Raw genomic sequence first — 12799 nt, 5'->3', positions numbered from 1 at the left:
AGTAACACTATGAAGGGATCAGGAGGATGACGGTATCATTGTATGTGTCAGGTTCCTATAAGGCGTCAGGATGTCGCTGTCTATTTCTCCATGGAGGAGTGGGAGTATTTAGAAGGACACAGAGATCTGTACAAGAGCGTCATAATGGAGGTTCCCCAGCCCCTCACATCTCCAGGTAATAGACAGGACTAAATACACACGGCCTATAATTATCTGTATGTAGAGAATGAATTCAGTCCCTGTATGTGTTTCCTCCAGATCTATCCAGTAAGAGGACAACACCAGAGAGATGTCCCCGTCCTCTTCTTCCACAGGACTGTAACCAAGAAGATCCCAGTGCTCCTCAGGATCATCAGGTAGATGGAGAGAAGGTGTCAGGAGAACTCCCCTATGATGTGTAGACGGCTGTGAAGGTCTTGTGCTCAGTCTTGTTTTATCCCCCAGTATTATATGTTTTATACTTGTGTAATGAGAACGGTGGAGATGGCAGGATTAGAGCTGATCATAGATGGGACTTCTCCATCTGTCTGTGACTTTTACAATATTTGTTTCAGGGTGAAGATCTGACCCATATTAACACTACAGAGACATATGTGAGGGGTGATGAGCGGTGTAAAGAGGAGATTCCCACATATGACCACCCAGGTGAGTAGTAACCACTGAATGCAGAGACGTCACAGATTCCTCTCAGTCACCGGCTGTGGCTGCTTTATCGGTGGTGTAGTCCGGCCGTTTTACCATGATCACCATTTTGCCTCTAGACCACAACATTCTCCTCCACCCAAAACTGTTCACATGACTTTGGGCAGTGAAAGCCCTTTTCTATAGAACTTACAACCAATTACATTGTTTTTGATCCTAAGGAATTTAGATTACTGCACAATCTCTCCTGAAATGGGGAGCAATTTTATTTTCTTTGTGCAGTGGATGATTTCGCAAACTCCCCTCTCCTGCTCTCTGACCACAATCTTCTCTATAAAGAACTGCCAGGCTGCTCAGGTCACCCCCACTGTCCAGACTTATAGAAACATACAGGCCATTAACACCCAGAAACTTATGAAGAACTTGCAGTCTTCATTGGCCCCTATCTCCTCCCTCTCATGTCCTGATTCTGCATTGAAGCATTACAATGAAACACTTCAAACTGCCCTGAATGAATTTGCACCTCCTATAAATAGAACACCACAACGCAGACGGCGACAACCCTGGCACACCCTGCAAACACGTTTCCTGCAGCGGCTCCAGGTGCGCCGAACGTCTGGGGAGAAAATCCAATCTACACGAAGATTTCATCCATTATAAGTTTATGCTTAGAACGTACAACACTGCCCTTCACCTCTCCAAACAAACCTATTTCAACACCCTCATCACCTCACTGTCCAATAACCCGAAACGTCTCTTTGACACTTATCATTCTCTACTCAACCCAAGAGTCCAGGCCCCAACCACGGAGCTCTGAGCTGACGATCTGGCCAATTACTTCAAAGAAAAAATTGACCAGATTCGACAGGAAATTATCTCCCAATCACCTCATACCATGCACTGTCCTCCCTCCCCCACTGCACCTAGCTCACTCTCTGATTTTGAACCAGTAACAGAAGAAGAAGTAAGCAGGCTCCTTGAATCTTCTCGCCCAACCTTTTGCATCAGTGACCCATTTCCGTCACATCTCCTCCAGTCCTTTTCCCCTGCTGTCACCCCTCACCTAACTAAAATATTTAACCTCTCTCTCTTCTGGTATCTTTCCCTCCTCATTTAAGCATGCCATCATACATCCACTACTTAAAAAACCATCCCTCGACCAAAACTGTGCCGCTAACTATAGACCTGTCTCTAATCTTCCCTTCATCTCTAAACTCCTGGAACGCCTGGTCCACTCCCATCTTATCCGCTATCTCTTTGATAACTCTCTTCTCGACCCTCTCCAATCCGGTTTACGCTCCTTACACTCTACTGAAACTGCCCTCACTAAAGTCTCTAATGATCTACTAACAGCTAAACCAATTGGTCATTACTCCATGCTAATTCTCTTGGATCTATCTGCAGCATTCGACACTGTGGATCATCAGCTCCTCTTCACTATGCTCCATTCCATTGGCCTCAAGGACACCGTTCTCTCCTGGTTCTCCTCCTATCTCTCTGACCGCTCCTTTACTGTATCTTTTGCTGGTTCCTCCTCCTCTCACCTTCCCCTTACTGTTGGGGTTCCTCAAGGATCGGTTCTAGGCCGCCTCCTCTTCTCCTTGTACACTGCCCCTATTGGTCAAACAATCAGTAGATTTGGTTTCCAGTACCATCTCTATGCTGATGACACCCAATTATACGCTTCTTCTCCTGACATCGTGCCAGCCTTTCTAGAAAACACCGACGATTGTCTAAACGCTGCGTCCAATATCATGTCCTCACTATATCTGAAACTGAAACTGTCAAAGACTGAACTCCTTGTGTTTCCTCCCTCTACTAATGTACCTATACCCGACATTGCCATTTCTGTGTGTGGTTCCGCTATTACTCCCCAGCAACATGCCCGCTGTCTTGGGGTCATACTTGATTCCGAGCTTTCCTTTGCCCTCCACATTCGATCACTGGCTCGCTCTTGTCATCTGCACCTCAAAAACATTTCTAGAATTCGACCTTTTCTTACTTTTGCAAAAACTCTTACTGTTTCTCTTATTCATTCTCGTCTGGACTATTGTAACTCTCTTCTAATCGGTCTCCCTCTTACCAAACTCTCCCCTCTCCAATCTGTCTTGAATGCTGCAGCCAGGATCATATTCCTCCCCAATCGTTACACCGATGCCTCTACCTTGTGCCAGTCATTACACTGGCTACCCATCCACTCCAGAATCCAGTACAAACTTATTACCCTCACCCACAAAGCCCTCCATGGCTCAGCACCACCCTACATCTCCTCCCTTGTTTCAGTTTGCCACCCTACCCGCGCCCTCCATTCTGCTGTTGACCTGAGGTTAGCATCCTCAATAATCAGAACCTCCCACTCCCGTCTCCAAGACTTTACATGTGCTGCGCCAATTCTTTGGAATGCACTTCCCAGGTCAATACGATTAGTCCCCAATCCCCACAATTTTAAGCGTGCCCTAAAAACGCATTTATTCAGACTGGCCTATCGCCTCAACACATTAACCTAATCTATCCCTGTGTGGCACAGCCAAAAGTTTTACCATAACCAGGTTCCCCGCATCATGTTCCCACATGCTTTATGCATCCATTAGCCCTCTGTGTCTGTACTGTTACACACTTAACATTATGGCTGGTCCATACAATCAGGGCACCTGTTACCACCCACCTTTCGTGTCTCCCTCTTTCCTCATAGACTGTAAGCTTGCGAGCAGGGCCCTCATTCCTCTTGGTATTTGTTATAATCTACTGTATGTGATTATTGTTATGCTGTAATGTCTATTGTCTGTACAAGTCCCCTCTGAAATGTAAAGTGCTGCGGAATATGTCGGCGCTATAAAAATAAAATTTATTATTATTATTATTTTCTCTGATCTTCTGGTCAGGATTCATAGTAGCTCCAATGGTCCACCATAAATTAATTCAACTCTGGTTTACTGTTGTTTAATCTGTATTTGTAGTTTTCAGTAATGAGATTCTCGTGCTCTGGGGCGGGGCCTGTGGGTGGGGCTGTGGGCGGGGCTTTATGTGGTGCTCTGATTACATTTTCCTCTGTATCGGCTTATGACAGGTCGCTGATCCCTCACTGACCTGCCCCCATTATTACATAATGCATATAATAGCATTGATATTATTGTTGATAATGCCTATAATATTGTGGCTATTGTGAGGCTTGGAAAAAAATTACATCCAGCAAAATGTCACCGGCGATGGCGGCGTCATTTGACTTTTTGAATGTAAAATATGCTGGAATAATTAGCGGTTGCCATGTCGTGTTTGGAGAGCCCCTGATGTGCCTAAACAGTGGAAACCCCCAACAAGTGACCCCATTTTGAAACTAGACCCTTTAGGGAACTTATCCAGATGTGTATTGAGCACGTTGAACCCACAGGTGCTTTATAGAAGTTTATAGCGTAGAGCCATGGAAATAAAAAAAATAAAATTTTTCCTAAATCTTTTTACCTCGATATATATTTTGGTTTGTCCTGAGTATGCTGACACCCCCATATGTGGGGTTAAACCACTGTTTGGGCGCATGGCAGGGCTTGGAAGGGAAGGAGCGCCATATTGGATTGCAGATTTTGCTGGAATTGTTTGTGGGTGACATGTCACATTGTCAGAGCCCCTGAGGTGCCAGAACAGCATAAGCCCCCAAAAGTGACTGCATTTTACCAAATACTTCCCTGAATGAATTCTTCTAGTGGTGCAGTGAGCATACTGACCCCACAGCTGTTCCATAGAAAATTATACCATTGGGCAGTGAAGAGAAAACAATTATATTTTTACCACTAAAATATTGTTTTAACCCCAGATTTTACATTGGAAAATAGGTAGATAGGTAAATGGTCATCATAGGTAAATCTATGGGTGTACATAGATGAATTTGCAAGGGGTGTCCATTTCCAATTCCCAGAGGGGTGTCATTTCCAAAATGGGGTCACTTCAGGGAGGATTCTGCTGTTGTGGCACTTTGGAGAGCCGCTAAGTGCCAAAACAACAGAATTCCCCCTGAAGTGACCCCATTTTGGAAATGACACCCCTCTGGGAATTCATCTATGGATATAGTGACCATTTTCACTACATGGATGATTTCCAGAAACACGTAGTGGAAGTTTTAGAGCAAAAATGTCATTGTAGTGCCCAATATATTGTGCCCAGCTTGTGTCTCTGGAGACCTCCCCCCACCTACCCCCGGAAATTGTTAAGTCAGCTCTACTCAAATGTGTCTGTCACTAAATAATCCAAATGCTTGAATGTCAAAACAGTTCAAAAACGTGGTTCTGTGTGGAGGATTGTAAAGCCGTCATGGAGGCATAAGGCTGGCAGTGATGGGCATTGTGGGTAATAGCGGGGATCATGGCTCGTTCCTTTCTTGGAACATACACGACATCTTCTCTGGGGTTCTTTCTTGTTTCAGTTACTGGAATGAGTGCAATAAAATGTCGCTCAGTGAGTCTTCTGACATCTTCAGATTCTAAAGGATTGGCGGGGACAAAATTTTCAAAAACAAGATTTTCAGTGACCTTTTCCTGATAATGAAGGAAAGTATCTGCATTTCTGGCTTTTTTGTATAACACAAAAGAATTATATGTGGCCACCTGAAACAAATACATGACTAACTTTTTATACCAGATATATGATTTGTCTGATACCTGGTATGGCTGTAGAACCTGATCTGCAAGGTCCACACCCCATATATTTGTTGTAGTCACTGACAGACACAGGTTTTGGAGTAGTGGATCCCTGTTGGTCTGCAGTGGCCCTTGTGGCATCTGTGTGGATCGAGCTCAGGATAAAAATATCTTTTTCATCCTTATACTTAAGGACAAGCAGCTCTCCATTGTGTAAAGACCCTAACTGCCACTTTTGGAAATGTTCTTTGACCAATGATTGTGGAAACCCCTGATGGTTTTTGCGAATGGTCCCACAAGCCCCTATGTTATGTTTAACCAGACTTTTAAATAGGGGTATGCTGGTGTAGTAGTTGTCAACATACAGATTTTAGCCTTTTTGTAAAAAAAGGCTCAAAACGATTTTTCCAGATGTCCCCAGATAAGTTGGGCATCCTGGTGGGTTTAGTTGGCTGTCTTTCCTCTCATAAATGTGAAAAGCTGATGTGTATCCGGTTGAACTCTCGCACATTTTATAGAGCTTTATTCCGAACCTTGCCCTCTTAGAAGGAATAAATTGCTTGAGGTGCAGTCTTCCTTTGAATTTTACAAGGGACTCATCAATGGAAATGTTTTCTGTTGGGGTGTAGAGCTTTAAGAACTTTTCTGTCAAGTCTTCGATGATGGGTCTGATTTTGTATATTCTGTCATGTTCTGGGGCATTTCTGGGCAGGCATTGACTATTGTCATTAAAATGCCAAAATCTCATGAGGATTTCATAACGGGTCCTAGGAAGAACGGCAAAAACATAGGGGTGGCTTGAACAGGGCTTTTTTAACAAGACACATAGCGAATGTAAGTCCTAAAAAAAATTTAATTTCTAGTTGGTGTCCATAAATTTGACCTAGCATAATAGGATCGTGGATTCTGGCTGATGAATTGGGACGCATATAAATTTGTAGGACAATATGCTCTAGCAAGCTATCTGTCATAAACAAATTAAAAAAATAATTGGTCCAAAATTTTCCACCTCCACATTTATACCAGGAATGGCATTAAAATTAGGGATGAATGGAGTAGCCGAATCCGAAGCCTCCCATCTGGGAAATGCTACATCAAGAGGCAAAGCCCCTTGGACATTGGTGTGCGCCAATTCACGAGCACTAGGGACAGCGCTAGTACTGGGCATTGTTCCCTGAGTTGGAGACATTTCTCCAGAAGCGCTATTTGTCCTTCTTGTTGTACTGGTCCTTGTGTGTGAGGATGGACCAGAATCACTGCTCATTTCTGAGCTATCACTGTCGCTGCTACTAAAGCCCTCGAAATCCACATCTCCATCTGACACTGCACTTTCTTCACTGTCAGAACATAAAAGTTTATAAGCCTCCTCTGCACTATAATACTGACGGGTTATTTTTTTTTTTTTTTCGTAAATAGAAAACTACGACATGACGTGACCAAATTATTGGGCAGGCAATTGAGAAAAGCCTAATTCTTTACCCTATCCCTAACTTTAGGATAAATCCTAACTTTAGTCCCAACACTAACCCTAACTCTAGCACTAACCCTAACCTGCCTTATCTGTTTTTTACGTTACAGCAAAATCGCTGACTGACACAGCTCTTGGCAGCAGCACTTGTAAGGCTACTTTCACACTAGCGTTTCCTGGAGCTGTGGAGGGATGCGCATGGCCGCCCCTCCTCCGGTCAGCTCCGCCTATGGGCACATGACGCTGCATGCGACCTGCGTATCCTATCTTTAGCATTGGGTACACAGGCCGTGCGCAGGTATGTATTTGCTGGCGCATGCGTCCTGTTGACGGTGCGCCGAGCGCACCAAAATGCAACACGGTTAAAGTTTTTTGCATAGCTTGCCATTTTTATGGACAATTTAAAGAGGTTGTCCACTACTTTTTAGTAACCCCCCCTATTGTATCCCCCCGGGACCCATAATGATTTTTGTAATTACCTTGCGTTGCCAATTCTGCCTGTGAGCGGCGCTATGCGGGCGGCTGAGTCCAAGTCATGTGACCGCCAGGCTACAGCCGCTGCTAACATCCGCTGATGTCATGTCAATTTCCTGACTATGGAAATTGATGTGACATCATCAGCAGGCGTGACCCAGTATCAACACACTGCTGTCACTCATCAAGAGTCACAGTAGTGTGTGGGCGGTGCTGCACCACACATCAAAGCCCTGTCACTCTGCAGCGTCTGTCTCCTCACCCATCAAGAGTGACGGGGCTGTGTAGGGGTTGGACAGGCTGTCTGCCAGCTGTGCGAGGGGTGGACAGGCCGTGCAGGGGTCTGCAGGCTGTCTGCTGGCTGTACGGGAGGTGAAAGGGCTGTGTGGGGTCTGCGGCCTGTCTGCCAGCTGTGCGGGGGGTGGGCGGGCTGTGTGGGGGTATGCAGGCTGTCTGCTGGTGCCGGCTCTGCGGGGGGTGGAAGGGTCGTGCGGGGGTCTGTGGGCTGCTGTGCAGGGGGTGGTGGGCGGGCTGTGCTGGGGTCTGCAGGCTGTCTGCTGGCTGTGCAGGGGGTGGACGGGCCGTGCGGGGGTCTGCCGGCTTTGCGGGAGGGTGGGCGGGCTGTGTGGGTGTTGCCAGGGCTGTGCGGGGGAGTCTGCGTGCTGTGCTGGCGGTGCCGGGGCTGTGCGGGGGGGGTGTGTGTGTGTGTATGCAGGCAAGCATCATCCAGTGGTACTACAAGTCCCATCAGGTGATGCTTGCTACACTGTCAGTGAGTGACACATTAGCCAATGATGGGACAGAAGTAGTCCCATCATCCAGCTAATGTGTTGAAAGTGAAAAAAAACAAAAAACCACAAACTGAACATACAACATATAGAATATATATATAACATACAACACATAACATAGAGTATATACTTACCAATCACCTAGTTCCCGAAGCCATCGATCTTCTGTAATAAAAATAAAATAATAAAGCAACCTATACTCACCTTTCCGCTGTAGTCCAGATAATAACGAGGGTCCCACGACGATCTCCCGTGTAGAGCAGCCGCATCAGCTGATGCGACCGCTCTCCAGGGGCCCCAGCAATGAAATGATAGACGGAGGTAATCCTCCGCTGTGTATCCCTCCGCCGCCGGGAAAGTGGTCCCGTAACCCGAACCCTAATTCTCTCGCAGCATTGGTGGAAAGTGAGAGCCTGAACTCATGTAACCTCAGTGATGCACTGCAGGAGCCATTGTCTCCTGTCAGTTCACCACTGGGAGGTGCTATAGAGCGGTCACATCACCTGATGTCACTGTTCTATAGGGGAGATCGTCGTGGGACACTCGTTATTAATTGGACTGTGCCGGACAGGGAGTATACGGTTTGTTTATTTTTTTACTTTTTATTAGAGGAGACCGAGGGTGTCGCTTTGATCTGGGCATGAAATAAAAATATGATATCCATGTTGTGTTTTATTTCATTAAAATACTTTATTCTTATGTGTGTGGTTTTTTTTAACCCTTTATTACTATAAGATTAATAATGGAGAGGCTGACGCCACTCCATTGTTAACCGGGCTTAATGTCATTTTCCAATAGCAAGGTGACATTAACCCCTTATTACCCCTTATTACCCCTTATTACCCCATATCCCACCGCTACACGGGAGTGGGAAGAGAGGGGCTAAGTGCCAGAATTGGCGCATCTTATATATGCGCCATTTCTGGGGCGACTGTGGGCTGGTATTTGTAGCTGGGGGGTCCAATATCCATGGCCCCTTCCTAGGCTATGAATATCAGCCCTCAGCATAAAATTTAGGGGGACCCCCACGTCATTTTTTGGGGGGTCCCCTATTTTAATAGCCAGTAAAGGCTATGAAGACAGCTGCGGATTGATATTCATAGCCTGGGAAAGGGCCATGGGTATTGTCCCATTCCCAGGCAAAAAATATTGGCCCCCGGCAGTCGGCTTTCCTCTGGTGCAGAAAATTGCGCGGGAGCCCACGCAATTTTTTTTTTTACTTTCTAAAATGAAACATTGTTCATTAATAAACATGGATATGGAAATATCTATAGAAATATCTGGAAATATCTATGGAAATATCTATGGATAGATAGATCTATCTCATATCTATCTATCCCATATCTATCTATCTATCCCATATCTATCTATCTTTCTATCTATCTGTGTGTAATGGAGTGTGGGTTGGACAAGTGTAAAAGAGGAGGTCAGACAGAAATTACATCACAAATCTTTTTTTGTTAAATAACATATCTTTATTTAGGTTACAAAAACGCATACAATTCACAAGCAAAAACCGCATAAAAAATGCATCAAAAACGCATCAATAACGCACCTGCATTTTCTACCAACAGCTGCGGATTCTGTCTGGAATAATGCGCCCAGGAATCCGCCCGGTGTGCACACAACCTTATAGCTCTCAGCACTATAACGGTGTGTACACGGGGACTTATTATTAAGAACGTCTGTGTCTGTGCACGCTCCTGTGTGTGTGCGCTCATGATGCTTGCAATGTGTTTTATGTGAACACGTGGCGGATTGTGCTGAGGATTTTTCCGTGCAGATTTTGCTATATCCGCAGGTACAATGACCGGCGTTTTACCTGCGGATTTTGTGCGACTTTCACCTGCGTTTTGACACCTGTGGATTCTTATAATGGAGTAGATGTAAAACGCTGCGGAATCCGCACAAAGAATTGACATGCTACAGAAATGAACCCTCAGCGTTTATGCTGCTGATTTTCTGCACCATGTGCACAGCGGTTTTTGGTTTACATTGACTATAATGGTACTGTACAATGCAGGAGAATCTGCTGCGGATCCGCAGGGCCAAATCCGCTGCGGATCCGCAGTAGGATCCGCAACGTGTGCACAGACCCTTACAATAAGATGCTTCAGATTGAAGAGAGGGGAGGGAGGGGTTTGGGTGTGTTTTGGAGTGGGTGTGCTAGGTGCTGGCTTACAGGCCAGTGCAATGCATCATGGAACTTGTAGTATTAGAGCACAGTAAGTTGGGAGAAAGGAAGTTGTCGATTAACCCGATGAGAGCTGGAGCCAGCACTGAAAATGTGCTGCTAGAGCATGATAAAAGGTAATATTGCTAAAATAAACATAGTGGATGTTTTTACTGGCACATAATAGCAAGATTTATGAAAAAAAAGTTACAGTAGTGGACAACTTATTTAAGTAGAAATGTTCAAAAATATAAAACTCAATGATATTTTATTAAAGAAAATTGTTTTTTGTCTTAGCAGATGACTGTACCAGGAGATCAGAAGGACCGCTGACATCTTCAATTTTTAAATCTGATGATCTTGAGATCCTACAAGATACAACTGAAGTGATTGCTATTACTCCAGATATATCATCATCCATTCACAGCAAAGATCTGTCATCTGATCCTATGAAACAGATCCCATCTTCTGATTCATTACTGACTACTAAGGGAAACCAAAGTCACAAAAGAGGCAATAAAAAACAAACTGCTCCTAAAGCAAAAAAGTCATTTTCTTGTTCAGATTGTGGGAAATGTTTTAACAAGAAATCTCATTTTGTTACACACCAGAGAACTCACACAGGGGAGAGACCTTTTTCCTGTTCAGACTGTGGGAAATGTTTTAACCAGAAATCAGATTTGGTTAATCACCATAGAACTCACACAGGGGAGAAGCCTTTTTCCTGTTCAGAATGTGGGAAATGTTTTAACCGGAAATCAAATTTGGTTAAACACCAGAGAATTCACACAGGAGAGAAGCCTTTTTCCTGCTCAGAATGTGGGAATTGTTTTGCAGATAAATCACATTTGGTTAATCACCATAGAATTCACACAGGGGAAAAGCCTTTTTCCTGTTCAGAATGTGGGAAATGTTTTAACCAGAAATCAAGTTTGGTTGATCACCATAGAACTCACACTGGGGAGAAGCCTTTTTCCTGTTCAGATTGTGGGAAATGTTTTAACCAGAAATCAAATTTGGTTGATCACCATAGAACTCACACTGGGGAGAAGCCTTTTTCCTGTTCAGAATGTGGGAAATGTTTTAACCAGAAATCATATTTTGTTAAACACCAGAGAATTCACACAGGGGAGAAGCCTTTTTCCTGTTCAGAATGTGGGAAATGTTTTAACCAGAAAATACATTTTGTTATCCACCAGAGAACTCACACAGGGGAGAAGCCTTATTTCTGTTCAGATTGTGGGAAATGTTTTAACCAGAAATCACATTTTGTTAAGCATCAGAGAACTCACACAGGGGAGAAGCCTTTTTCCTGTTCAGAATGTGGGAAATGTTTTATCCAGAAATCAAATTTGGTTAAACACCAGAGAATTCACACAGGGGAGAAGCCTTTTTCCTGTTCAGAATGTGGGAAATATTTTAACCAGAACGCGCTTCTTGAACGCCATCAGAGCAGTCACACAGAGGAGAAGCCATTTTCATTTTCTTAATGTGGGAAATATTTTACTTGGAAATCAACTGTTAATAAACATCAGAGACGTCACAGAGGGGAGAAGCCTTTTTTATGTTCATAATGTGGGAATAGTTTTAACCAAAATAGAATCTTCTTAAATTGGTTGTCTCTTGTCATTCCTCATGTTTGCTGACAAAAGGATAAAACTAAACTTTATTAATTCCAAATGTAAAACTATACCCATAATTCACCCCCTTAAGGTGAGTCAGTAGGTGACTAATAGAAAAAACATGTACCCCAAAGTTCAGTATATAGGGTGAGGTGATGTACACTGCGTGCAGAATTATTAGGCAAATGGGTATTTTGATCACATCATCCTTTTTATACATGTTGTCCTACTCCAAGCTGTGTAGGCTTGAAGGTCAACTGCCAATTATGTAAATCAGGTGATTTGCATCTCTGTAATGAGGGGTGTGGTCTAATGACACCAACAACCTATATAAGGTGTGCTTAATTATTAGGCAACTTCCTTTCCTTTGGCAAAATGCAGGACGCATGCAAGGAAATGGCCATATTACCTATTGTTTCTAATATCATATTTCATGCGTCCAAAATGTGAATGGCATCACAAACAGGTTAATGCGTAAACTAACAATTTAACATACATTCAATAAACTTCAAATAATTAAGGAGAGACAGGACATAGACGGGGTAGGGAAAGGCACAAAGGATTTAATTATATGATATCCAATAATCTATAATGTTATCATCAATAACCAATCCAGGGTGTTTAAAGCGGTTATACAACTCACTATTGTAGGATCATATATGAATCCCGTCCCAGGCTGTGACCAGTTCTCAATTGGCTACGGAGAGAGCCTCGGTGCCTGATCCAGTCGAATATCTGAGTGAAGCTCCATCCAGGGATGCCAAACCCTGAAGAAAGAATCCCACCTGTCGGTTCTAGTTGCTTCTATTCTTTCGTATAACATAATGTCGTTCATCTTCTCTTTTACCATAGATATTGGCAGTGAGGGCGACTTCCACTTTGCCGCAATGTGGATTTTAGTGGCCATACATAAGTAGTTTACTAGCTTCTGAAAGCTTTTTGGAAGCCAGGAAGGCCTGGCTCACAGTAAAAGGGTAGAAGGTTCCAGAAGAACCGGTCCA

The 12799-nt window shown here is 44.0% G+C and overlaps 1 protein-coding gene across 1 annotated transcript in view; it reads left to right on the top strand.

The window, feature by feature from the left end:
* Nucleotides 1–11793, top strand: part of LOC141047181 (uncharacterized) — a 44786-nt gene extending 32993 nt beyond the window's left edge. The window contains exons 4-7 of the mRNA XM_073542136.1: nucleotides 52–175; nucleotides 259–356; nucleotides 555–645; nucleotides 10477–11793. Of these exons, the coding sequence (XP_073398237.1) occupies nucleotides 52–175; nucleotides 259–356; nucleotides 555–645; nucleotides 10477–11666 (1503 nt within the window). The 3' untranslated portion in view covers nucleotides 11667–11793. The remainder of the gene's footprint in view (nucleotides 1–51; nucleotides 176–258; nucleotides 357–554; nucleotides 646–10476) is intronic.
* Nucleotides 11794–12799: the final 1006 nt, after the last annotated feature.

This window comes from Dendrobates tinctorius, unplaced genomic scaffold (assembly GCF_039654945.1).
Source record: "Dendrobates tinctorius isolate UK_male_01 unplaced genomic scaffold, ASM3965494v1 ptg000126l, whole genome shotgun sequence".
NCBI classification, from domain to species: domain Eukaryota; kingdom Metazoa; phylum Chordata; class Amphibia; order Anura; family Dendrobatidae; genus Dendrobates; species Dendrobates tinctorius.
This window is presented reverse-complemented; position numbering and strand designations above follow the sequence as displayed.